This window comes from Myotis daubentonii, chromosome 4, assembly GCF_963259705.1.
Source record: "Myotis daubentonii chromosome 4, mMyoDau2.1, whole genome shotgun sequence".
Classification (NCBI taxonomy): Eukaryota; Metazoa; Chordata; class Mammalia; order Chiroptera; family Vespertilionidae; genus Myotis; species Myotis daubentonii.
Window position 1 is genome coordinate 106,909,511 of NC_081843.1, and position 27,545 is coordinate 106,937,055.

Sequence of the window (27,545 nt, forward strand, 5' to 3'; positions counted from 1 at the left end):
CAGCAGGTAAGAACAGAGAGTGATTGTATCCAAGGAGGGAACTGTTGTTTTAATGTGCTCTACTTCATAAAATTAGATGAATGCATTATTTCAACAACTAAGCAACTTTTTAAAAGTAAAAACTTTCCATTTAAAGCAAAAAAAAAAAATGCAATTACATAATCAAGTGTGTCTATAAATTATCCCAACTAAACGGTCCCGACAAAGAGAGACGTAGAAAGCTTTCTTGGTGGCATAAGGCTTGGAAAGAGGGAGGTCTAGGGAGCAGCTGGTTTGGCAAAGACGCTATCCGACCCACTCCACTGCCATGGGAGCAGTGAGCCGTGCACTTCCATCTGCCACTCAAGTCCCCGGGCACGCCCGGCGTCAGAGGACGTGGCTGAATGGGGGATGGAGGCTTTCTGGAAAAGTGTCTATTTCTGTGTTCTTCAAGGAAGATTAAGAGCAGAGTCCTTTTTAGCTTTCTGTTCTCCAACTTGGGTTTCTTTCTTTTTTCTTCCTTCTTCTCTTCCTTTTCTCTTTCCTTCTTTCTCTTTTCTGTGCAACTCTCTTTACACGGGACTTTTTCTGTTTCACTCCCTTTCCCTTAATCTGTGAGTTTCCTCTCACTCAGGACGCTTTTCCCCTTTATTTTTCTCTGTGATCATAAATTCTTCCTGCCATCCCCACCCTGTCTCTCTTCCCGTCTCCACGCTCTCTAAGTCTTGGCTGACGTGCATGTATTTTTGCCTTTTAATTTTCCAAGTGGTTAGCCAAAATGACTTGAGTCTTTTGACCGAAACTCATCCATCTGTAAAATTGGTTAATATTCCTTGGGATGCTTAAAATAATGGCTGAGCTATCTTTGAAGTTCTTGAGAGAAAATAATTTAAGAGCTGTGGCCTGCTTAATCAAATTCTAGACTATTGTCTTCATAAGCAATTTGAATATTTCCTTCTCTTAATATTTATAACTTCAATTCTAGAGAACTTTTGCTAGAAGGACAATAAGAAATGACAACAATAGAATGAGAGTAATTTTTTTAATTGATTTTGGAGAGGAAGGGAGAGGGAGGGACAGAAACATCAATGATGAGAGAATCATTGATTGGCTGCCTCCTGCACATCGCTACTGGGGATCAAGCCCACAATGAGAGTAATTTTATGAAGTTTGTCCTTTCAACAACTGAAGGAAAATCAGCCAATGACTTAAGGCTCCTGACTCCCTGGAGAAATATTATAATGAGATTCAAAGAATAAAGTTGGATTTCACAATATTTTAATTCTTGAGTTTCTCAAAATGGAACTATGTATTTGGCTGAATATCTTAACCTACTAAGACAAAAGCTTTTCTTCTTTTAAAACTGTAAGTCTAGGGGTATTCAAATTTTCCGATCATATGTTACCAATGTATAAAATTGATTTATAGGATTCATTGCTCAGGAATTACGGCTGTGTAAAGAATGATGGTTCTTTAATGGCACAACATTTGCTAATTAAAGTATTTGAATGGTAGCTATACTTCCCCCCTCTTTTACCCCCCAGTTAATCCATTTTAACGGAAAATCTATGGTTAAACCAAGAGCACTGAGGGCTCTAAGGCCTATCTGGGAAAGTTAGATTTTACACAAACCTGCCTTTATTTTAAATGTAGGTTAGTTATTAGGAAAAAAGCACATACCGCGAACTAAATATGCAATCCACATTTCTTCCGAACACAGAGGAAGGCCTCTCTGGAGGTTTTTCCAGGCTTACCACCGAACAGCGGTCAAGCCAAAAATACGCCGAGGGCTTTACTGGGCAAACTCAACAGCACAGGAAACACTAGTCCATAGAGAGTTGGAGTAGCTTTTCCCCAGGAGCCTCTCTCGGGGACCCCCCACCCACAGGCCCCATCTCCTAATCAGAAGGCTAATTGGGATTCCCAGCTGAATGCTAAATGGGAGGGAGATGTGAGGGCAGGCCAGGATTCCTTTCCCATCAAGCACTGCCTTCTCCCTTCTGGGCTGCAGTGAGGTTAGTGCAGGCAGTGGGCAGAGAGCTGGCCCAGGACTGGCTGGCTGGGGGGCCGTGTTTATTTTCAGCTGTCTGAGAGGGAAGATCTGTCTTACACGTTGCAAACTCTGAAAAAAATAAAATTTAGAACAACAACACGCCGTGGGCTTTTAGCACTTTAAGGAAAAGATGCAAGTATCTTGTAAGCTCAGTTATTGTTACCATGGTAACGTAAGGGGGCAAGAGGCGATCTCTTCAAGAACAGTTCCGGAATCCAGCCAGGCGGCGGCGTCGCCACCGTGCAGGGCGACTTCTTCAGTTACCGTGGCAACCAAAAAATCAGAAGTGCTTTTGCAACACTAACAGAAACCATCTTTTGAAGCGCTTCTGTGAATCATGTTGAATACTGATGATGCAAGCCTGAGGGATACATATTTTTTTAGCAAAAAACAACCCCCACCCCCACCCACCCCCAGAAAACACCGTATCGCCATAAACACACGCTCGTTTCAGATGCCCCTTTGAAATCTTGGCTTGGCTGCGGATAGGCTTTTCGGTCTGGTTTTGTTTGTTTCCCTTTTGGAGTCCCGCGGCCTCGAGTGCAGAGGCGATTTGTTTAATTTCCAAACTTGTCTGAGCTGCACGGGGAAGAGCCGAGAACGCGGTTCCTTCGCTCCGACTTTGACGGGGCCCGAGGAAGAGGGCTGGGCAGGGCGAGGCGAACAGAGTCCTCTTGTCTCCTGAACTCGGGAGGACGCCGTGGGGCGCGGAGCTGGAGGCGGAGGGAGGGGGGCGGGGAGGGAGGCGGAGGGGAGCGGGACCGGGAAGGAACGGCGCAGGGAGCGGAATCTCCGCTGCCCGGTGAGGCTCCGGCAATGTCCTCGGCGGCCTTGACCGCTCCACCTGCCCAGATGCCGCGCCGGGCACACGAAGCGGATCGGAAATGGCATCTTAAAGCCCCTGCTGGGATCTCTGCCCTTGCCTGTCCTGGCGCCGAGTCGGAGCTCCTACTATTCCTGCAAAGACACCCGCGCGGAGGAGACCGGGCGCTTGCTCACTTTGCTGCCTGTCTTCAGGGGGCGTCGCGGGGTGCGGCGCGGTGGCAGGTCCCCCCACCCCCCTGAGTCGCCGTCCTCGCCGCCAGCCCGGGCCTCACAGCCTCCAGCCCCCGCGACAAAGCTGCAGACGCGGGTGCGCGCGCCAGGTGCTCCGGCCCCGGCGCAGCGGCCCCCAAGTTCACGTGCGGCGCGACTCAGACGCGGGCGCCGCGCAGACGGGGACGCGGGGCCACGCGCGCACATCCCCGTGGGCCCCACGCAGGCTCGGGCCCCGCGCGCAAGCACACGCCGCCACCCGCCTAACGCCCTCTCCCCCCAGGGCCTGGGAGGGGCGCCCCAGGAGCCCCTCGCCTTCTCCCGACCCCGACCCCGACGCGGCCCTCCTCGCGCCACGAGTGCGTCTCCCGGGGCCCCTGGGTCACGGCGAGGACGGGAGACCCTCCGAGCCCCAGGTCTGCAGCCGGCGGGGCAGCGCGGGGTGGGGGTGCTGGCTGCGCGCCCCGCGGCCCTGCCTTACCTTCCCGGCTCCGCGGGGCTGCGGGCTGCGCGGCGGGCGGGGCGGGGGTGTCACTGCGCTGGGGGCACCCGGGCTCCCCCGCTGCCAGGGGCGGCGACTGGAGCGACAGCGGCGGCGGCGAACCCCGCTCTCCGCCGGGCCAGGGCTTGGCCGCAGGGACCCAGGCGCCCCGCAGCGGTTCCCCGAGGACCAATGGGGAGCGGGGGGCTGGCCCGGGGGAGGGGGCTCGGGCCGCTCTCGCCCGAGGCTCCGGCCCAGACCCAGGAGGCGGGTTTCCATGGCAGCCAGGAGGGAGGGCGAGTGGGAGGGGCGCGCGGCCAGGGACACCCATCGCGTGCACCGGAGGAAGGGGGTGGCCCTGCCGGGTGAGGACGCCCCCCCCCCCGCACCCCAACCGAGATGGGAAGCGGCCACACGGCCCGGCCGAAAGGGGTGGACGCGGCTCCCATTAGCTCTCGCCTGCACCGAGCGGCTCGGCCTTTGGATCCAAGGTTCCCGTGTCCTCCGGAGCCGCCCCCCAGGAACTGTCCCGACAGAAGGGGGTTCCCAGCAACGCTGAGCCAGCGCCTTCGGGCGGGGGGGGGGGGAGTCTGGCAGCGCCCAGACTCTGAAGGAAGGGGTGCGGACCCTCGCGGACATTGGGGTGCCTCCGTGTCCCCGAGGCAGGGGATCCCGACCGCCCCTGCTCTCCCAGCGGCCACCCTCGGGTGCTGAATGGACGTGCCATTCATACTTTTCCAGTTTGCATACGAGGAAGCCAGCTCACTGACCTGCGTGCAGAGCGGGAATGCCATTCATAGAATACTAAGGCACGGAGTTATTCACTGACGTTCCAGTCCTTTATTTTGCAGAGGACGACACTGAGGCCAGAGAAGTCAGTTAACTTAGCGAAGGTCACACTGCGTAAGGGCAGAGCCAAGACGAGGCACCCTCCCTCACAGCGCAGTGAGCGCTCTTCCCACCTCCTCCTCCGGGACCCTGCATTCATGATGCCAGGGTAATCTTTACAGAAGCAAAAGTGCGGAGGAGAAAATAACCGAACTTCAAAGTCCTTTTATGGTAGAAATGTGGGAACCCAAAGGTTCTTTCTCTCTCTCTCTCTCTCTCTCTCTCTCTCTCTCTCTCTCTCTCTCTCTCTCTCTCTCTCTCTCTCTCTCTCTCTCTCTCTTGGCCAGGCACTGTTATAAGTACTTTCACAAAGATGATTAAATCCTCAAAGTCGCCTAACCCGGTACTTAGCTACTCTCTTATTTCCATTCCCAAGGTGACAGATGAGGAAACAGGCCCAGAAAGGTTATTCGACTTGCTCAAGGTCACATAGCAGTCCAACTCCAAAGTCCGTTTTCCCCGTCTTTCCTACCCGCTGCTGCCTCTTGGTATGATGATGAAAGGGGCCAGGAACAGGAAGGGCAAGAAACAAAACCCTGGACAGCTCCAGGGCCTGGCCCTTGGGAGTGGCAAGAAACCAAGAGAACTTGGAATGATTCTTCCTTGGCGTGTGCGAGTGGCTGTCCACTCTGGTGGGGTAAGATTCTCTGAGAAAGGTTAGTCTTCAAAGGGAGGCCCTCTCCTCAAAAGACAATAGGAGTTTTACAAAAAGAGGAATCATTAAAACAGTGCATGCCATCCGCCTGTTTTCTCCCCTAAAGCAACCCAATATAGGATGAAACTGCATTCTCAAACAATATGATATGAAATAGCCGATGAATTCTAGATTGTGATGACACACAGGATAGGATGTCAGGAAATGGCCTAGAAATCGAGAACCTCAAACACCCAACCTGACGGAGGCCCTCCCTTCGTCCCACGGACACCTGATGCTAGAGATTCTAGGGCAGTGATGGCGAACCTTTTGAGCTCGGCGTGTCAGCATTTTGAAAAACCCTAACTTAACTCTGGTGCCGTGTCACATATAGAAATTTTTTGATATTTGCAACCATGGTAAAACAAAGACTTATATTTTTGATATTTATTTTATATATTTAAATGCCATTTAACAAAAAAAAAATCAACCAAAAAAATGTCATAGGTTCGCCGTCACTGTTCTAGGGGCTCAAAGGTTTCCAGAGACTATCAGAGAAAAGGAAAACTTAAATAAGCATCAGAGGCAACTTCTAAAGTCCACTGGCCTGACTCGATTCCAGGAGCCCCTCTGCCCCCCCCGCCCCCATTTCCTCTCAGAGCCATACTGCTAGGACCTGCTACTTTTCACATCATAACCTCTTCCTTGGGGGTCCTGGGCCCCACCGCCATGGAGGACTGACTTCCCATCCAACTCCCTACAGTTGGAAAAAGTGTTTTTCTCCCAGAAAGGGCCTTCAGCAATAGGCTGATTACATTGTAATAGAATACAGAGGTTACATTTTTTAAAAAAATATATTTCTTTATTGATTTCAGAGAGGAAGGGAGAAGGAAAGAGAAATGGAAACATCAATGATGAGAGAGAATCATTGATCGGCTGCCTCCTGCACGCCCCCTACTGAGGATCGAGCCCGCAACCCAGGCATGTGCCCTTGGCCGGAATCAAACATGGGGCCCCTCAGTCCGCAGGCTGATGCTCTATCCACTGAGCCAAGTCGGCTAGGGCCAGAGGTTCAAATTTTTTGTTGTCAATAGTATGAGGAAATATCTTCATATATATATATATATATACACACATATACATATATATGTATATATATATACACATATATAAAGTGAAAGCAAAAGTCGCAAAATAGAATGTTTTTCATTAGCTGGTAGATTCACAGGTGGTTAAGTGATCTTAATATCTTCCAGTGTTTTCAGATTTTTTTAAATAATGGGTGTATGTCAGAAAAATACTTTTTTTAAAAAAATATATTTTATTGATTTTTCACAGAGAGGAAGAGAGAGGGATAGAGAGTTAGAAACATCGATGAGAGAGAAACATCGATCAGCTGCCTCTTGCACACCTCCTACTGGGGACGTGCCCGCAACCAAGGTACATGCCCTTGGCCAGAATCGAACCTGGGACCTTCCAGTCCGCAGGCCGACGCTCTATCCACTGAGCCAAACCGGTCAGGGCAGAAAAATACTTTAATGTCAGAAAAAGATTATTTTTTCAAAAAGAATTGATGAAACTGTCAGATCTATAAGATAGGGAAGGTAGTTTCATGGCTATTGGGGAGCTCAGTGAAACGTAGCCACCAAACCCCGCTCCCCTGCGTTGGCAGGACAGAAGGTGAAGGCACACATGGAAACACCCGCGGGTGATGCTGAAGCAGGAGGCCCTTGTTCTGTGCTTTGAGAAACATGGACGGTGTCAACGCTACGCCTGGACTCTTAGCTCTGCTACTTGCCAGCTGTGTGACACCCTTTCGTTTCAAGAATCTTTTGACCTCAGTTTCCTCATCTCTAATCTGGGTGTTGTGAGAATTGATGAGATCGAGTTTCTGGCAAATAAAAAACCAGGTTTTCTTAACCTGGAGCCCACGGGCTTTGGGTGTTTGGCAGGAGGACCCCCTCCTGAAAATGTGTTAAAGCACACTCCTTTCGTCACAATCTCCAAGTCGTGAGGCTCAAAGAAGGCCAGAACCCCCTTAATAGGCTTAATAAGTGGTAGTGAGCCCGGTTGGCATGGCTCAGGGGTTGAGTGTCGACCTGTGAGCCAGGAGGTCGCGGTTCGATTCGCAGTCAGGGCACATGCCCAGGTTGTGGGCTCGATCCCCAGTGTGGGGTGTGCAGGAGGCAGCCAATAAAATGACTCTCATCATTGATGTTTCTCTCTCTCCCTCTCTCTCCTTCTCTGAAATCAATAAAAATATATTTTAAAAAATAAGTGGTAGTGATGATTATGATTATTGTAAGTTCTGAGGGATCCTATGTCCATTTCTTCCGAAGTGGTTCGAGGCCTGACAGCACTGCCTGGGAACTTGTGAGCAATGCAGTTTCTCCGGCCCTGACCCAGACCAGGTGAGTGAGCACGTCTGGGTGTGGGGCCCCGCAGTGGGGGTCTGAGCCGTCCTGCTGCCACTGAAGCTGGAGAACCACCGCCGGGGTGGGGTAGTCCCAGGGCAGGAGGTGGCAAAGAGAGAGAGATCCGAACGCAGCCGGCTGCTCCATTTCCTTCCCTCCACCCCTGACCCCATCGAGGGCTGATGTGGATTCCAAAAGGAGGGCAGGTGTGTTAGCCTCGGATCTCACTGGGGCGGGGGTGGGGTGGGGGGGTGGGGGCGAGACTGCATTTCAACGAGGAGAGGAGTCTGCTGAGCTAGCTCCCTGGTTTCCAACACTGGTCCCACTATTCCCTAGCCATTTCTCACCTCCCCCTTTCCTCAGGTTCCTCCACTTACATCTACCTCACGAGGCCATTGAGGCAATTAACTGTAATGTGCTTGACATATAACAAGTGACTCACAAATGAAGCTATTATGTTACAGTGAAAGGCTTCACTCCTAGGCTATATCTTGGTACAAATATCAAGCTGGGTGGGCATTGCTTCGTTTAAAGAAGCATGTATTATATTAGGTTACAGGAAAGTTCAGGAGGAAAAACACATGGAATTCACAGGCTGCCTTCCTACTTAGCATGTCAACAGAACGAATGAAGTCACATTTATAGGGCACAGGGCAGTTTTCAGATACCCTGTAAAGTCAGAATACATTCATGATGAACCATGTCAGCCTCACAGTTACCGCTGAAAGCCATGTACTTCCAGGCCACCAGTTATAAAGGATCCCACTAAATGGTGCTGGTGAGGTTTTGATAGTTCTGATTCCTGCTGCTTCTCATCTGAATCCTTTGTGACAAGTTTTGTCAGCGCCGCAGCACAGCGCGGCACATGGCACAGGAAAAACATGTTGCCGACGTTTCCGTCTCCTGATGTCACAACACGGAGGTCAGCGTTACCCTCATGACGGCAAAGCTCTTACATTTTCTCCAACAGCATCAGCCCAACACTTAAGGGCAGGCATTGTCTTGCACTTTTTGCTGTGACAGTAAATAAAACACCATTTCCATGCGAACACCATGACCGTCTGATCATTTGTTTAGAACAATCAACACTATTAAGTTGAAGATATGCATTAAAATCCACTTGATTTCCTGGTAGAAAGACTTTTGTCTGCATTTAGGCCTCAGTCTCTACTGTTGACTTAAAGTATAAAGTGGACAATTAGACTCTAGAGCAGTGGTTCTCAACCTTCCTAATGCCGCGACCCTTTAATACAGTTCCTCATGTTGTGGTGACCCCCAATTTCATTGTTACAAATTGAACATAAAGCATAGTGATTAATCACAAAAACAGTATGTAATTATATATGTGTTTTCCGATGGTCTTAGGCGACCCCTGTGAAAGGGTGGTTCGACCCCCAAAGGGGTCACGACCCACAGGTTGAGAACCGCTGCTCTAGACTTTCACAGACCCTTTTAATCCTGAAATCTTTACTTTCAGATTGAATGTGGTGGGGGCATTGCCATCACCATAAAAATATTCCTGCTTCAAAATAAAAGGATGGCAGCCTTCTTAAACTAGTCAGACTATAATGAGAGCCTTCTGGCTTTATACATATTCAGATTTCTAGGTTTTAAATGCATTGACATTAGAGTTCAGTTTAGTTTTCCTTTGAATCTCACTTGGTAGGGGTGGTGTAATAAAAAATATTTGGGCCCTAGCCGAGTTTGCTCAGTGGGCAGAGCATCAGCTTGCGACTGGAGTCCTGGGTTCAATTTCAGTCAAGGACACGAGCCCAGGTTACGGGCTTGATCCCCAGCAGGGGGTGTACAGGAGGCAATCAATGATTCTCTCTCATCATTGATGATTCTCTCTCCCACTTCCTTCCTCTCTGAAACCAATAAAGAAAAAAAAAATTGGTCTTGGTCCCTGGTTCCTGGCACTGAGCTCCTAAAACCCATGGAATTTCCTGATTTGTATTCATAACAAGCCCCTTTGGCCCAAACCCGAGTTTATGCTAACAAGGGGACTCTTGGCCTTGGTTGCCCTCACATTCGAGGGCTAGATCCATCAGCCTCACCCTAAGATCCCCAGGAAAGGACAAGGAGCAGGATGGCTCAATCAACGCTGGACAATGATTTAACCCATCATGTCCAGGTGATAGGTCTCTGGCGAACAAGGTCGAGGGAGCTTCCAGGTTGGTGAACACCTGCTAGGAGGGTGAGGCGCCAGGAAGCGCTGCCCACCTCCCCCTAACTGCTCCCCGCCCCGTGCACTTCTTCCATTTGGCTGTTCCTGGGTCCTAGCCTTTACAATAAAACTATTATTATACATGTTTCCCTGAGTTGAGTCATTCTAGTGAATGGCTGAATCTGAGTCCTTCATTTGTAGTGGGCCAGGCAGAAGTGCGGCTCTCTTGGTGTCTGAAGTGGGGGCAGTCTTGTGATCACAACTTGGGGAGTCTCTGCTCAGTAGTGTCTGACGTGAATGGATGGACACCCACTTGGCGTGAGCACCGAAGAACTGCTGTTGGAAGAGTGGAGGATGGGAGCTGGAAGAGGCTCCATCAAGTCTCCAGTGCAGGTGGGACTCCTGTGGTGGCTGGTGGCTGGCACCCTCCTGCCTGGCTGGCACACTGCAGACTCAGCCAAAAACCTTAGCAGGAGTCAAGTGGGAGGAACGAAATACCCAGTTCAGTACTGGGAAGCTTTAGTAGCTGTGTCATGTGTAAAGTGCTTTGCACACTGCAAGGCAACATCAGGTTATCACAGAGGGCAGCTTTCCTCTCCTGCAATCAAAGTTGCTGGTACCTGGAGAACAGTGACACACCCTTTATACCTTTTTGGAAAAGTAACATGAACTGTACCTGCCCTCAAACCCACCCTAAAAGACCTTGCCAAATCTGAAAACTCAAATGATAATTTTAACACTTTGCTGGGCCTCTATCCCTGATCTCCACCTTGTGGTCAGAACTCTTGAAAGTGTTTAAAAATAAATCTTGCTTCATACCTTGGCTTAAGGGCACAGCCTGGGCTATTTTCAGTATTCAAAATTCACTAGGAATGTGCGTACTTGAGACCATTATGTGTCAGGGATTTTTTAAAAACTACAACTAACTCAGAAACATGGACATTCTAAGACAAATTGAGAATTCAATGTGATTTCAATTTATTCATTTCATCAGTATTTCCTAACTTCAAAGAGAAAAAAAATATGCCAAACAGAACAGACCTGAATTTTGTGCCCACTGTTCACCAACTGCAAATATCAACCTCTTTAAACTGGTTTTTGAGGAATGGAGGTGTGTATTGAGACTTTTATATCTCAATTCATGTGTCAATCATGTTAATATTGGTACATAAAGTCATGCTAATACAGATGAGAAAACATCTCTGACCATAAACCAACTTCCACTGGTAATTAAAAAAATAAAGAGCCATGAACACTTAATTTTAAAGTTTACTTTAAAAATGTAAATATCTCCCAATATTTAACAGGTAAAGAAAATAGCATATTGGTTTATGTGGTTGTTATATTTTATTTTCCAAGTAATACTGATTAAAAATATTTACACACCTACTTTGAAGTCCACAGTTTAGCACTCTTATTTGTATGGCTTTAAAAGTTATAGCACAAGATCTTTACATTAAGGATCGGGGAAAAGATTCATTCAAAACAAAGCCTGATATATTATATACATGTTTTTCTCTGTACTTTATTTTAAATACATTAATTTTCAAATGATGCTCATCCTTTTTTTTTTTTTTTTAAATCTGGTGGTAAAATACTAGTGCAATTTTTCTTCAAAATAAAGGTTACCACAGACATAAATGTATTTTTCCAATTGAAAATGGCCCTTCAGCTGCCATTAAATGAAATTTCTCAACCTAACTTAAGTGAAAAAGAACTGGTAGCTTTCACCATAAACAAAAATAGAAAGTACTACAGAGCATCATCTACATCGCTCCTCACAACACAAACTTTGAAAGAACCAGAGATGCTTTAGAGAAGTTCAGGTGGTTTTGAAAGGCACGTGGGTGTAGATCTTTTTTTACATTCTGGACATTTTGCCACCATTTCTGTTGCAGAGATGACACCTGTGACTATCAGGTAGACAAGAACGCGTCAAACTAAAGAAAGCCAGAAGCCAAGACGTAACTGCACAGTAACAATGCACTTCTTCATGCGGCCTGTTTCCTATGGATTCATTTTTTCTAGCATGCATTAGAATACCCGCTGTATTCTAATGGTTTTGTTTGACTTTACAATATGGAAAAACTCCGAGGAAGAACACAACCTGGGAAAGAGAGGGGGGTGGGGACCCTTACCACAATGAAAACAGATACGTTCGTACCCAACTACATAGAAGAATAGAATCCGTTTAAAGTTTCCAGAAATATACTTCTCAAACCTTCCCATTTGCTACGGGCAACATCCCTCCTCTGGGGCATGAAGTGGGAGGGAAATCAGCTTGTTTCAAAGAAACAGTTCAGCACAAGAAGGAAGAGTTGAACTTTGGTCCGCTTGTCTGTCAGCTCAAGGACAGTCATGCCGCCCCACATCAGTTCAAAAGCCCAATACACACATTAAAAATATATTCGTTCTTTCACTCTAAAACTGGCCTCGGCATTCTGTCCTCAGTCCCTGGGCTTTCCGCTGGGCAATCCTCTGTTGGTTTGCTCTCTAAATCCTCAGCACCTCCCTGGTCTTCCGTGGCCGCCTCAGCTTCGTCGTCCTGGCTGGGCTCCCTCTCCTCCTGCTTCGTGATGTCAGGGGCCACTTGATCCAAGTCCGCTTGGAGCAGCTCAGTGTGAACTCCCAGGGGCACCTGGTTTAGCCGCTCCACATGCAGCTCCTCCACGTGGACTTCAGTACCCTCCTCAGTCTGAATTCGACCCACTTCTAGATAGCTCACCTGGACCTGCTCCGGCAGCTCGCTCACGTGGGAGTCATGCACTTGGCCGTCCTGGAGCAGATCTGGATGGACCTGCTCCACAGTCACCTGTGCGGAGTCCACCTGGACCTGCAGCAGCGGCAGCACATGCACCTTCCCCACCTGTTCTATGATAGTCATGGACGTCACAGGCTCCGTCTGCACTCGTGTTTCCACGGAAAGAACTTCTTCGGTTACCAGACGCTCCGTAATATTATGAGTATCGCTGAGATGCCTTCTTAATTCATTTCCTTGCATAAACCACAAATCACATAAAGTACAATGGTTGGGCTTATCTCCAGTGTGTATTACCAAGTGATCTTTGAACTGGTCCCAGCTGTTAAACACACTGTTACAGACCTGAAATAACCAAACATCTGGCGTTAACAATACTTATATTCAAACTAAAGAAAATATGGATTCATTTATTCTCTGTAAGGAAAGGGTTAAAGAGTTTTCTAAAAATGTTATATGATACTTGTAATATATGTTCCAAGGGATTTAATAACTCTTTTATTTGTTCTTTTAGCTGATGTAGCTACCAAATTAAATATATTTTGGGAAATATTTTAATTGTGCCCTCACTGTTTAAATTCTAAGAATACAAAGTAACAATATTATAATTTCTCCCAAAACAAAATTTAGAGCACTACATTATTTGGCGTAAATATACATTAGTCAGTGAAAAACCCATGATGGTCCGGCTCTCCCCGGCCCACTCCAGTTTCAGATTACTTGCTAGTTAGAACAGAGCTTATGGACTTTGGTGCCATCCAGGGTTCAGCAGAAAACACTACTGTAACCCCCTCATAGAATTACGACAATGAGGTTCTTGACTCTCACTGCTTTCCACACTGTCAGCTCTCGGCTTCGGCTCCAGACCGGGACCCCCATGGTCACTGACTTCAAACACAGACTCTGCTGAGGACAGGACACACCTGCACGTACCTGACACTCGTAAAGCTTCTTTCTTCCCTTTTTTGCCCCCACTCCAGTTTGGCACGCAGTCAGGTGACATTTGAGGGTGCTATTTCTAGCAAATCGTTCATGACAATTTGGACATTCAAAAGGTTTTTCACCTGTTAGAATAGAAAAAGTTATACTGACAAATTAAGAAAAATCAAAAAATCGAAATAGAAAATGTGGGTCTAAGTTCTGTTCCATAATCTCGAATTTCTTAAAAATTATCTTCCCTTAAAATTAAGACTGATCTCTATTTTGGGGAAATGCGTTACTGTCCATTCCACAGGCATTTTATGAGCATTTACTGTGTGTGCCAGACCATGCGCTGGTTGTGTGATGAGGACAGAGAAATAGTCCTTGTTTTTAAAAGCTTCACGAAGGTGAAAGACCTGGAAACGAACACATGCTGCACCATAGAAGGCCTTTTACAGACAAGGGGGCCATGGGAAATGTACGCAGAAGCAGAGAGGAGAGGGATCAATTCTGCCTGGAATGGAGAGAAGGAAAAAGAAAGTTTATTCTAGGCAGAGCACGGTGGGTGAGCAGTAAAGAGGGAGGTATCTGGCTTAGACCACCAACCAGGATAAAGACACAGAAGTGCACATAGGTCTGGAGTGGGCTGTGCTGGGAGAAACTGTAAGTTCAGTTTTGTGTCTGTTGAGTTTGAGGTGCAGAGTTGTATAGTCAAATCTGGAGCCAAATAGAGGTGGAGCGGTACACAGATTAGCAGTGACATTAAGTGGTGATAAAAACTCTGATGTTGATGAAGCTCTCAGCCTGTTACGTCGTAACAGAATCCAGGACAGAACCCAATGAAATACTAAGTTAAGACTGCAGGTTGATGAGGCCGCAAAGGAAATGCAAACAGAGCAAGCAGAAGCAGAAGAAAAGAACACTGAGGGAATTTAAGGAAGTTCAGAAGATGAGGGTAGTCATCAGCACCACAGTGAACAGAGACGTAGGGAGGAAAAGGAGGGGACAGCAGTGCTCCAGCAAGAATGGCGTGAGTGTGTGGTGCGATGGGAAGGCAGATGCAGCGGGAAGAGGCACCAAGTGAGGTAGGTCAGTGAAAAGTCAGTGCAGAAACTTTTGAGAGGGTTTGGGAGAGAAGAGAAGTGGCTAGAGGGGACAAGCCAATGAGCGGGAAGAGTCATTACCTATTTGGAAAAGGAGAGGCGGGGGTGGGGGTGGGGGTGGGGGTGGTGGTGGGGGGGGAGGAGAGGAGTGACAGATGGAACAGTCTAAGAGGAGAGTGAAGTTGTGGGATCCAGAACTCAGCTCTGAAAAAGTACATTACTTGAGAAGCTCAGATGGTTAGAGCATCATCCTGCTACGCCAGCGTTGTGGGTTTGATTCCCGGTCAGGGCACATGCAAGTCAACCAAGGAATGCATAAGTAAGTGGAATAACAAATCAATGTTTCTCTCTCTCTCCCCCTCCCCCTTTCTCTCTCTAAAATCAGTAAATGAAATTAAAACATTAAATTACTTAAACATGTACACAAAGGTATGTGTACAAGTATAGTTAGTGCTGCATGGTTTATAACAACATACTAGAAACAATCCAGTATGCATCACCAGGAGTGGTAGCGGAAACCACCCCCCACACACATACACCGAAACGCCCTGCAGCCACAGTGAAAACAATGAAACAGACTGACAAACGCTTCATGTATTTAAACTCGTTTAGGATAAACTGAAGAGCATAGCACCATACTACATGCTCCTCTCTGTTCCCTTAAAAACTTAAAAGCTGTGTGTTCATCTCTCTATGGTGACCTGAAAATGCAAAAAATGTATCTGGAAGGATAAGTAAGAAAATGATGGCAGTTGTGACTTCTGGAGAGACCTACTGAAGTAGGAAAGAGGTTCACTTTACAGAGCAGGTCATCTGAGCTTTGGTATTTAAAAAATCAAGTCTAATAAGCCCAGTAAAATCTAAACATAGCAACAGATTAATTGTATTTTGGCTGTGTGGTATACAGTCTTCAAAGTGCCCTGGTAGTTTTCTCTTATTTGCCACAAGCCTGTAAGTAGGCATCATTACCCTTATTTACAGAGACAAGGAGAGGCCCAGAGATAGTGACCAGCCGAGTGCCTCCCGGTGACAAAGGCCAGGACTGGAGCAGGAGCCTAGCTCTGACTCCCAGTCCTTCCTGTGCCTGAGCACCACCTCTGGGAAACCAGGAGACAATCGCTGGAACACGGTTAGGGGTCTTCTTTGGGTTCTCACACTGGTGTCCCACAGGTGTGCCGAGCTGACGTCCGAGTGCTTACGCTCTGCACTTTCCCGAGTGTATGACCTCCAATCACACAGCCAAGCAGAAGGTCGGAGCCACCCCCCTTTACTCCCACATCTAGCCCAGCACCAAATCCTGTGGATTCTGCCTACTTCACGCTATACTCGCAGCCCTTTTCCACCATTACTGCCTTTATTCAGCCCCTCATTCTTGTTCCAATTACTCCAAAAGCTCCTGAATTGGACCTAGGTTTCACCCATCCAACCTATCCAGGCAGGCCTCTCTCTAAAACATAAGCCTGAACAGACCTCTTTCTGGCTTACACGTCTTTAAATTGACCGGGCCTTCCAAGATAAAGGAACTCATTTACAGCACTTCTGAAAATACCTACATGATCTCACCTCACCTCCCGTCACTTCCTCTTTCCCACTCACCGGTACACTATCATGGCGCCCACGTGCATGCCCTGTGGTCAGCCGTCCTAACCGTTCAGCTGCATCTCCTGGCTTCCCGTCACTTGGACCCAATCCTCGAGCCATAATAACCTACTAGCAGTGATCTGAGCAAGCTGCTTCCTCACTTTGCTCTGTGCCTGTGTGGCTTCATTTCGTTAGCCTGGAAGGCTCCTCTCCTGGCTAACTCCTGTTCCCGGGGAGTCACCATAGGGCGCGCCTCTACGAGGCCACCTTGTCCCTTCCGTCAGAGACAAAGAGCCAGGCAGGCATCCCAGACTCTGGGCTCACCCCTCCCAGCACTCAGTCTGCTGCACTGTTATTCCCATGACCTAGCAGGTTGGCATTTTCATTATTATTTTCCAAATAGAAACGAAATAATTCAGAGGATGAGTAGCCAAAGTCGTAGAGTACAGTGCATACTTTAAGACTATATGAGAAACCAAATCACTAAACTAATAAAAACATGCAAAATATGAAACTGGGAGGGGGGTGCAATGTATATTTTGAGGATAGAAAACAGGACAAGGATAGTTTTCCTTATTTTTACACTTGACTTAAGAGAAAAAAACAATCCATTCTTTATGAACATCAGCATAATTTAAACCTGTTTACTTGCACTCCTCTTGAATTCACTAACGCACTGATCACATCTACAACTTGCCACTAATTATTAGTGCAACAATTGAGGTTAAAAAAGCAACAAAGTTCAGTTTCCTTTACGCACAAACTTTTAACTGTTCCTCCAATGGGCATCTGGTTCTATACTCTGTAACAGCTACTTAAGTTCAATAAATTACTGCACATCATTGTGAAAAAAAAAAGACAAAGACATCCAACAAGGTCTTTTAGCTCTACATCCTACTGTTCTACCAAAAACACAAAGTGCAGGACTTGGAAAGCACATTTTAAAACTTCCCAAATGGCCTGAGCTGTCTTACTTTCAAACAGGTAAGTCACAGGTAATGTTTTCAGCAAAAGAGACAATTGCTTCTACTTTCACACTATCGGGAAATTACATGAGTGACTACCTGTTGTGGCACTGGAAACCCCTTACCCAAAACATGCTAGTTACCAAGTAACGTTTACGTGCTAATTTAATGTGCTTCTGGTATGTTAATCCTTTCCCTAAACAACTGCAGTTACCACAAAAATGTTCATCAGTAGACCATTAAAATAGATGAATGTTATTTAAAAACTGATAGCTATAGGGGTTTCCAAATATGCAACAGGTATATACATATAATATTTGAAAATAAGAAAGCATTTCCCAAAAAGATTTCATAAATACCTATTAGTTACCCAAATTAGTGTACCTTAAATAAAGCCTTTTATTCCAGACAAGAAAAAGTTAAAGGAGTTCATCACCACCAAACCAGTATTACAAAAATGTTAATGGGGCCTCTTTAAGAACATAAATATGAATAATAAAATGGCAATAACTACATATCTATTGATAACCACTTTAAATGTTAATAGATTAAATGCTCCAATCAAAAGACACAGGGAAGATGAATGGATAAGAAAACAAGACCCATGTATATGCTGTCCACAAGAGACCCACTTCAGATCGAAAACACATACAGACTGAAAGTAAAAAAAGTAGAAAAAGATATTTCAAGAAAATGAAAACAAACAAAAGGGTGGGGTAGCAATACTTATATCAGACAAAACAGACTTTAAAACAAAGGCTATAGAAAGAGACAAAGGAGATTACATCATGATAAAAGGCCCAAAACAACAAGATGGTACAGCCACTGTAAACATGTATGCACCCACATTGGAGCACGTACACATCTAAAGCAAATCTTGATGCACATGAAGGGAGAGATCGACAGTAACAGTCACAGTTAGGGAACTTCAACACCCCACTGACATCAATTGACAGATCTTCCAGACTAAAAATCAACAAAGAAACGGCAGCATTAAATGACACATTAGACCAGATGGATTTAATTGGTATTTTCAAGCATTTCACCCCAAAGCAGAATATACATTCTTTTCAAGTACACACGGAGCCAATATTATTTACAAGTCAAGCTACGGAAGCAACCTAAGTGCTTATCAATGGACAATTGGATAAAAAAGCTGTGGTACACATATACAATGGAGCATTACTTGGCCATAAAAAAGAATGAAATCTTACCATTTGCAACAACATGGATGGACCTAGAAGGTATTATGCTAAATGAAATAAGTCAGACAGAGAAAGACAAATACCATATGATTTCACTCATACGTGGAATCTAAAAAACAAAAAATAAACTAACAGAAATAATTAGAAAACAAGCTAATAATTGGGGACGAGGGACTGAGTGAGAAAGGTGAAGGGGTTGAGAAGTACACATTAGCAGTTACAACATAGTCACAGGGATATAAAACACAGCATAAGGTACATCCTATATAATAAAGAGCTAATATGCTAATTAGATTGGACAGCAGAACAACCTTCCAGAGTGACCTTCCGGAATGACCAGTGGGCGGGGGGCAGGGCCATGAGGCAGCCGGGGCTGCGAAGGCCTACTCTTGCATGAACTTCGTGCATTAGGCCTCTAGTAGTCAATAATATTGTACTAACTATGTATGCTATGGGTGGGTTCTATTATTTACTAGGGAGGGAGTCACTCTGGAAATTATGTAAATGTCTAACCACTATGCTGCATACCTGAAACTAATATAAAATACTGAATGTTAATTGTAATTAAAAAGAGAAAGAAACGCAGGTTAAATCTATACTGAGCCTGAAGTAAGAGATTCCCGTGCTATTTGTATTTATTCAGTTCCTGAGTATTAACACCAAGAATCTAAATAGTGAGGGATAAAAAAATTAGTTGAATCTATCAGGTTTCTCAGTTTCAAGTAGCGAGCAACTCTGAAAAGTGAAGGATCTATAAAAAAATTTCATCCAAAGTTGTCCAAACTCCAGCACCGGAGAGAAAGATTCTGAATAGTGTGAGATGGCAACCCTCTATTCACTGTGCTAACAGTCTAACAGCACGGAGGAGGAGGACTTGGAAACAAGTGTCCAGACGTCTGGCACTTAGTACACTGCAGCACTGCTGTCCCCCACACCTTTGCTGCAGTGGGTGTAGAGACTCCCCAAGTTGCAAGTCATCGGTGGTAGTTCCTGTGTCTGGCACAGGAGATATAAAAAAGACTACTTGGGGAGTGGGAACAAGCATAGGGAATCCGACAGGGAAAAAATAGGCAAAGGGGTTGGAGGTGGACTCCCTGGGACTCTCCCTCACGCCTGGCCCACGGGATAAAGATAAAGACCTTATCCTTCTCATGTCCCTGCTTGACCATCAGTCCTGACACATTTGCCCATGGAGAGGTGGGAGGGAGATGGACCTGTACTGTCTACCTATCTAGCAGGCCCAAACAGATGACCCGATGAACATGAAGGCACCAACATACCCAGGGTTGTTTATAAGTGCATTCATCTATGTAATGTGTTAACATAAGACAGGAAATGCAAAAATAGTAACAGTGAAGTTTCACTATAATTAAAATTTCATAATTTATGACCCGTAGGAAATAATTACAAACTGTACTTTACATATTTTTTTAAAAAATATAAAAATTGGCAAGGTGCAAGAGTGATGATCACTTCCAAAGTTGATACCGGTTTTGCTTTTAAAGCATCAATATTTCAACTATTATTATAAAGACAGTCTGCATATTATAAAATATGAGAGATGGTTTCTGTGGTACCAATAAAAAAGGACAGACATTTAGAATTGAAGTGATTTGAAGAAAATATACTTTTAACATAGGTATGTGCTAATTAATTACCTGTATGTTTTCGAAGATGCTCTTTAAAATGTCCAAAGTGGTCAAACTGTTTCTCACAGTACTGACATATGTGAATTTTTTTCCCAGTTCTTTGCTTCTTACTGACCCCACCTTCCTCAAGGTGGTAACAACTGAGGTGCTGTTTCCACGCGCTCTCCCGAAGATACCTTTTATTGCATATTTCACACTTGAAACTCTCAGTGGAGTGTGATTTCATGTGTTCCTTAAAATGGTAAAACAATTTAAATGAACGGTTACATTTCTCACAATGGAACAAGTCCTTCACATGTGACAGCTGAAGTTCCACAATTTCAATACCTTCTACCTGTTTGCTTGTGGGGTCAGATGCACAGCCTTCTTCGTTAAGCTGCCCTTTCCTATCACCTTGACGGTACTTGCTGGTAATGTCTGCCAACAGTGCCAGCGCCGAGTCGTCGGAGGACCCTGTGTTCTGAATGTACTTGATGGACTGCTTGGCAGAAGCCACGTCCTCCAACGTCTCCATGCCTTCATCTTCCACTTCGATCGTGCCTTCAGCAATCTCCACCTCAATTTCAACTGGTTCTGATTCCACGGATGGCAACGACTCAGTGATGACATTAGAAGTTTCTGCAATCTTCCTTTTCTTGGCCTCACTTTTTCCTGTGCTATTGTCCTCTAGTGGAGCAGCGTTCTCTTTGTTCCTGAAATACATAATGTATGAATTTAAAAATCCGTAAGATCAAAATTCTAGTAGGCTTTTTTTGAAAAAACTGAAAAGCTGGTAATAAAATGTATATGAAGAGGCAGAAAGAAGATTGGAGAGTGTATCCTACCTGATTCCAAGACTTATTGTAAAGCTGCAATAAGTTAAGACCAGTGATACTGGTGAAAGGACACAGAAAATGAATGGAACAGAACAGACCCACATTCACCTACCAACTGACTTAAAAATAAGCCTGACTTTCCCTAACCGGTTTGGCTCAGTGGACAGAGCGTGGGCCTGTGGACTGAAAGGTCCCAGGTTCGATTCCGGTCAAGGGCATGTACCTTGGTTGCAGGCACATCCCCAGTTGGAGGTGTGCAGGAGGCAGCTGATCGATGTTTCTCTCTCATTGATGTTTCTAACTCTCTATCCCTCTCCCTTCCTCTCTGTAAAAAAATCAATAAAATGTATTCTAAAAAAATAATAAAATAAAATAAGCCTGACTCATGTTCTTGTATCATACACAAAAAAATTCAAAATGGATCATAGACTTAAATATGAAACCCAAAACTTCTACAAGCAGGAGAAAATCTCTATAACAAATGGATTAGTGGACAGTCTCTTAAATAGCACACAAAAAGGAAAAACCTTAATAGCAAAAATTGGTAAAATGGATTTCATGAAAATTAAAAACTTGTGCTCTTTGAACTACACAGTTAAGAGAAAGGCAAGGAACACCTGCAAACATATTTGTCAAAGGTCCTGTGCAGAGAATGTAAAAAAAAATTTCACAGCTCAATGAACACAGTCAGAGAAGATGCTCCATGGGTCTGTGTTTCTGTACATCTTAGGAACTGAAGGCTATGGTTCTGGACTATCTTTTCAAGGATGTTTGCAATAAAGTCAGCTGCGTGGGAAGACAGAGACAGCGCTTCCTCAGGGGCAGAGGAAAGCTTAGCTTACTGTCCCATATGGTGATGTCCCCTCTGAGACGAAGGGCAGGCAGGTCTGCTCACAGCCCATTAAGGAGAAAGCCAACCTGGCTTTCTAGGGACTGTGCAGTTGGCCGAGTCCAGGACCTTAGGGAATGGGGCATGGTTAAGCTCAGCACTGCAGGGTGGCCAAATCCTGCTGTTTAGAGTCCTGTTGATAGCTGTCTTCATTAAGCCCAGTGTGAGAAGAGATGAATGGATTAGCTCCTATTGGTCAGATTAATCAGAGTGGTCAGGGAGAGGTATGCTAATGGGAAAATTCACCAGAAGCTAAAGTATATAGAAACGAGGGCACTGCTGGGAGACATCTCTCCATGGAACTTTTATGTTTCTCATGTCCTGTAAACAAGGACACTGACAGCCTCTTGCTCTGGACTATCCTTTCAAGGTTGTTCGTACAGCAAACGGCCTCAGAAGACAGAGCTCACCTTCCTCCAGAGGACGGGCAGGTTCACTCTGGCCAGTGGACCCTCTATGCGAAGGTCAGGCAAGTTTGCCTGCAGCTTGCTATAGAAGATTTGGGTTTCCTAAAGCTCCAGAGTCCTCAACTCTGACACAAAGCACCCAGAGTCTAGCACCCACCTAGGCCACTGTGTCACCCTGTGGAACTTGGGTACAGAGGGTAAGAAAAATTGATATAGACATGAAGCTTATACCATGAGAAATAAAGTCCCTTCTCCATGACTCACGTCTTCTACCAGCATCTGTAAAACTCAGCCTGCAAATAGGATCGAATCTCAGACCCTTCACCGCTCTTACCAACAACCCAATTTTTAAAATGGGCAAAAGATGTGAACAGACACCCCACCAAAAGATAAGCAGATGGCAAAGTAAGCATGTAAAAATGCTCAACATCACTCGTCATTAGGGAAATGCAAACTGAAGCCGCTGTATAGCTAGGAGGGCAGCCAAGATGGAAAGGCTTCACCATATCAAGTGCTAGCAGGCTGTGGAGCAACTGAACTCTCAACCCTGCAGGCTGGGATGTAAAATGGCAAGCACTTTGGTGTTTTAAAAAATTAAACACATCTGTCATACAACTCAGCTATTTCATTCCTGGGTCTTTACTGAGAGAAATGAAAGCCTAAGTCCAAAGAATGTACACAAGTGTTCACAGCCACTTTATTTGTAAAAGCTCAACACTAGAAACCGCCCTAGCCGCCTTGGCTCAGTGGATAGAGCGTCAGACTGTGGACTGAAGGGTCCCAGGTTCGATTCCGGCCAAGAGCACATGCCTGCGTCGTGGGCTTGATCCCCAGTAGGGGGTGTGCAGGAGGCAGCCGATCAATGATTCTCTCTCATCACTGGTGTTTCTATCTCTTTCTCCTTCTCCCTTCCTCTCTGAAATCAATAAAGATATATATAAAAAAACAAAAAACTAGAAACAACCTAAATGTCCATCAGCAGGTGGCAGATCCATACAATTGGAACAGTCCTAAGCAATAAAATGGAATGGTAATACCCACAGCATGGATTCTCTCTAAAACACAATGCTGCCGAAACTGGTTTGGCTCAGTGGATAGAGCGTCGGCCTGCGGACTGAAGGGTCCCGGGTTCGAGTCCGGTCAAGGGCATGTACCTTGGTTGCGGGCATATCCCCAGTGGGAGATGTGCAGGAGGCAGCTGATCGATGTTTCTCTCTCATCGATGTTTCTAACTCTCTATCTCTCTCCCTTCCTCTCTGTAAAAAATCAACAAAATATATTAAAAAAACAAAACAAAACAAAAAACAAAAAGAGAACAAATACAATATTTGTATTTGCATGTGGCCCGCGGGCCGTAGTTTAAGGACCCCTGGACTACACAATGTAAGAGGCCATTTATATGACATTCTAAACAAGATAAAACTACAGTGGAGAACCAAGATGGCGGCATAGGTTAACGCCGGAGTTTGCTGCTTTGAACAACTACTTCAAAAGTGAAACCAAAAAACGGAAGGGACATCACCCAGAACCACAGGGGCGCTGGCTGAGTGGAAGTCCTACAACTAGGAGGAAAGAGAAACGCATACGGACACTCAGAGGAGGCGCAGTGCTGAAGTCAAATTCTGAGGTGCGGAGTGCGTGGAGCGGGCTGGCGGCGGAGGGCGCGGTTGGCGTTTTCAATCGGGAGGGAGTCGCAGACTCTGAGCACCAGATCCGGGCGAGTCTTTAGGGACCCAGACTCAGGCGGGAGAAGCGGGACTGTCTGGCTTCGGTCAGAGCGAGTGCAGCTTTCTCTCCGAGCTTTGCAGCGGGTGCTGGGACTCAGAGAGGCAGAGCCCCTGGGGACAGGACTGAGAGCCGCCATAACTGCTCTTTCCGGCCCACGCTGTTGATCCTGTTCGACCCGCCCTGCCCAAGCCCTGCACAGAGGCATTTGCCGGATAGCCTCAGGCAAAGGCTAGATTAGCACCTCCCTAGAGGACAGAAGTTCTCTCACCGCTGACACAGCTGAATCTCATAGCCACTTGGCCTGGAGGTCAAACCCTCCCTGGAATTAGCTACGACAAAGATTTATCTATAAGACTGCGAACAAAGACCACTAGGGGGTGCACCAAGGAAGCATAACAAAATGCGGAGACAAAGAAACAGGACAAAATTGTCAATGGAAGAAATAGAGTTCAGAACCACACTTTTAAGGTCTCTCAAGAAATTGTTTAGAAGCTGCCGATAAACTTAATGAGATCTACACGAAAACTAATAAGACCCTCGATCTTATATTGGGGAACCAACTAGAAATTAAGCACACACGGACTGAAATAACGAATATTATACAGACGCCCGACAGCAGACCAGAGGAGCGCAAGAATCAAGTCAATGATTTGAAATGCGAGGAAGCAAAAAACATCCAACCGGAAAAGCAAAATGAAAAAAGAATCCAAAAATGCGAGGATAGTGTAAGGAGCCTCTGGGACAGCTTCAAGCGTACCAATATCAGAATTATAGGGGTGCCAGAAGATGAGAGAGAGCAAGATATTGAAAACCTATTTGAAGAAATAATGACAGAAAACTTCCCCCACCTGGTGAAAGAAATGGACTTACAGGTCCAAGAAGCGCGGAGAACCCCAAACAAAAGGAATCCAAAGAGGACCACACCAAGACACATCATCATTAAAATGCCAAGAGCAAAAGATAAAGAGAGAATCTTAAAAACAGCAAGAGAAAGAAACTCAGTTACCTACAAGGGAATACCCATACGACTGTCAGCTGATTTCTCCACAGAAACTTTGCAGGCCAGAAGGGAGTGGCAAGAAATATTCAAAGTGATGAATACCAAGAACCTACAACCAAGATTACTTTATCCAGCAAAGCTATCATTCAGAATTGAAGGTCAGATAAAGAGCTTCACAGATAAGGAAAAGCTAAAGGAGTTCATCACCACCAAACCAGGATTATATGAAATGCTGAAAGGTATCCTTTAAGAAGAGGAAGAGGAAGAAAAAGGTAAAGATACAAATTATGAACAACAAATATGCATCTATCAACAAGTGAATCTAAGAATCAAGTGAATAAATAATCTGATGAACAGAATAAACTGTTGATTATAATAGAATCAGGGACATAGAAAGGGAATGGACTGACTATTCTTGGGGGGGAAAGGGGTGTGGGAGATGTGGGAAGAGACTGGACAAAAATCGTGCACCTATGGATGAGGACAGTGGGTGGGGAGTGAGGGCGGAGGGTAGGGTGGGAACTGGGAGGAGGGGAGTTATGGGGGGAAAAAAAAAGGAACAAATGTAATAATCTGAACAATAAAGATTTAATTAAAGAAAAAAAAAAAAAAAGATAAAACTACAGTGGTTGCCTGGGGCTGGGGGCCAAGGTCCACTGCAGAGTTGTGAGAAAACTTAGGGTAATGGAAACGCTCCTATGTCTTAACTGTGGTGGTGGTTACACCATTGTATACAACCAACAAAATTCAAACTCTATACTCAAAATGTGTGGATTATGTGTAAATTATACCTCAATTGACTGGGGAGGAAAAATCTGTAAGGCAAATGCTGTCTCCTACCAAAGAACAGGAAACTTCTCATTTAAATAAACAATGATGCAATTTCCAGCAAAGCAAAATAAGGTCCTAATATTTTTTCAATTAAAAAATACTTGCGCCGAATCGCCGAAACCGGTTTGGCTCAGTGGATAGAGCGTCGGCCTGCGGACTGAAGGGTCCCGGGTTCGATTCCGGTCAAGGGCATGTACCTTGGTTGCGGGCACATCCCCAGTGGGGAGTGTGCAGGAGGCAGCTGGTCGATGTTTCTCTCTCATCGATGTTTCTAACTCTCTATCTCTCTCCTTTCCTCTCTGAAAAAACTCAATAAAATATATTAAAAAAAAATAAAAAAAAAAAATAAAAAAAAAAATACTTGCGCCGAACCGGTTTGGCTCGGTGGATAGAGCGTTGGCCTGCGGACTCAAGGGTCCCAGGTTCGATTCTGGTCAAGGGCATGTACCTTGGTTGCGGGCACATCCCCAGTCGGGGGTGTACAGGAGGCAGCTGATCGATCTCTGTCATCATTGATGTTTCTAACTCTCTGTCCCTCTCCCTTCTTCTCTGTAAAAAATCAATAAAATATATTTAAAAAAAAAATGCTTGCATACTGCAACTGTGAAAAGACACCTTATACACCTTCTGTATCTGAAAAAGTTATGTATACAATAACATCAATAAAGAGGTGCCTTAACCAGCTGATTTAATTATAACTAAATTAATTTTTGCTTATCTTTAAAAAATATTTTTATTGATTTCAGAGAGGAAGGGAGAGGGAGAGATGGAAATATCAAAGATGAGGGAGAATCACTGATCAGCTGCCTCCTCCATGCCCCCAGCTGGGGATCGAGCCAGCAACCCGGGCATGTGCCCTGACCAGGAATCAACTGTGACCTTCTGGTTCATGGGTTGACGCCCAACCACTGAGCCACACAGGTGAACTAAAATTAATTTTTATTCTTAAATGTTATTATTATAAATAGCCAAATATGTAACAGTTATCTTCCTATTTTCAAAAAAAAATAGAGTATACTGCACACCTCACTGGTTCAAGAAACAATTCCACTCATTACTGTTTTACACTGAAAAGCACTGATGATTATAAATACTATAAGGATCCCAGTCTATAATAATAAATCCTCTAAAAGGTTCTAACTAGAACTAGGAAATGGCTGTACCCAGTTGTTCTTACCTTCATCTCCCAGGACTCACACAAGAACTCAACTAAATGACTCCCAAATCCAACCTAGAATGCATTCCACTGTTCTGCTGCCAAGGACTTTCCCTGCAGTGAGATATTACTCACTACCATGTACAGCAAAGGCACCACACAGACACATTTTTTAATGAAGATTCTCATTTAGTATTTAACCACAAATTTGGTATTGCCCCATCCATATACAGGGAATCCCAAAATGTATTCACACATTGAGCTGATAGCTCAATTGATGTTTCTTTCTTTTCAGATTTATCACATTGGAATTAATAATTATTCAAAATATATAGACAGTTTTTTGGGACACCCTGTATATACCCCTATTCTATCTCCACTTTGAGAAGATATGACCTAATCAGGTATATATCCTTAATTCACTTCTATTTTGCTACCTAGTACTCTGCAGGAGAGTACTGATCTGTTTTAATCAGTATGCACTCATCCATCTCCAACCATTCACAAATACTTACTGCATATATATGTGCCAGACAGTAGGCATTAGAGAATATTTACACACTACCCTCTCTGCAGAAAAGTTTAATCTTTTTTTTTTTTTTGCAGAGAAACAGTATTTTATTTTATTTTTATTTATTTATTTACTTTTTAGTTTTATTGCTTAAAGTATTACAAAGGGTATTACATATGTCTCCTAGATAAGTTTAATCTTGAACTGTCATCAAACTAATTCAAGCTCATTAGAAGGAATGATATTTTTAAAATATATTTTTATTGATTTCAGAGAGGAAGGGAGAGGGAGAGAGATAGAGAGACATCAATGATGAGAATCATCGATTAGCTGCCTCCTGCACGCCCCCTGCTGGGAATCGAGCTTGCAACCTGG

The 27,545-nt window shown here is 45.0% G+C and overlaps 2 protein-coding genes across 7 annotated transcripts in view; both read right to left on the reverse strand.

The window, feature by feature from the left end:
- NIM1K (NIM1 serine/threonine protein kinase) overlaps nt 1–3,699 on the reverse strand; it is a 31,165-nt gene extending 27,466 nt beyond the window's left edge. Inside the window, exon 1 of the mRNA XM_059694825.1 lies at nt 3,549–3,699. The gene's annotated coding sequence lies outside the window, so the exon portion shown is untranslated. The remainder of the gene's footprint in view (nt 1–3,548) is intronic.
- A 7,203-nt stretch (nt 3,700–10,902) lies between these two features.
- Nucleotides 10,903–27,545, reverse strand: part of ZNF131 (zinc finger protein 131) — a 28,331-nt gene continuing 11,688 nt past the window's right edge. For 4 of the 6 annotated variants that reach the window (XM_059694830.1, XM_059694831.1, XM_059694828.1 and 1 more), the window contains exons 5-7: nt 19,843–20,525; nt 13,343–13,473; nt 10,903–12,754 (exon numbers count right to left, since the gene is read on the reverse strand). In XM_059694830.1, coding sequence (XP_059550813.1) covers nt 12,068–12,754; nt 13,343–13,473; nt 19,843–20,525 — 1,501 coding nt within the window. In that variant the 3' untranslated portion in view covers nt 10,903–12,067. Of the gene's footprint in view, nt 12,755–13,342; nt 13,474–19,842; nt 20,526–27,545 lie in introns of those variants that run through there. The other 2 variants (XM_059694829.1, XM_059694832.1) reach the window with 2 other exon arrangements.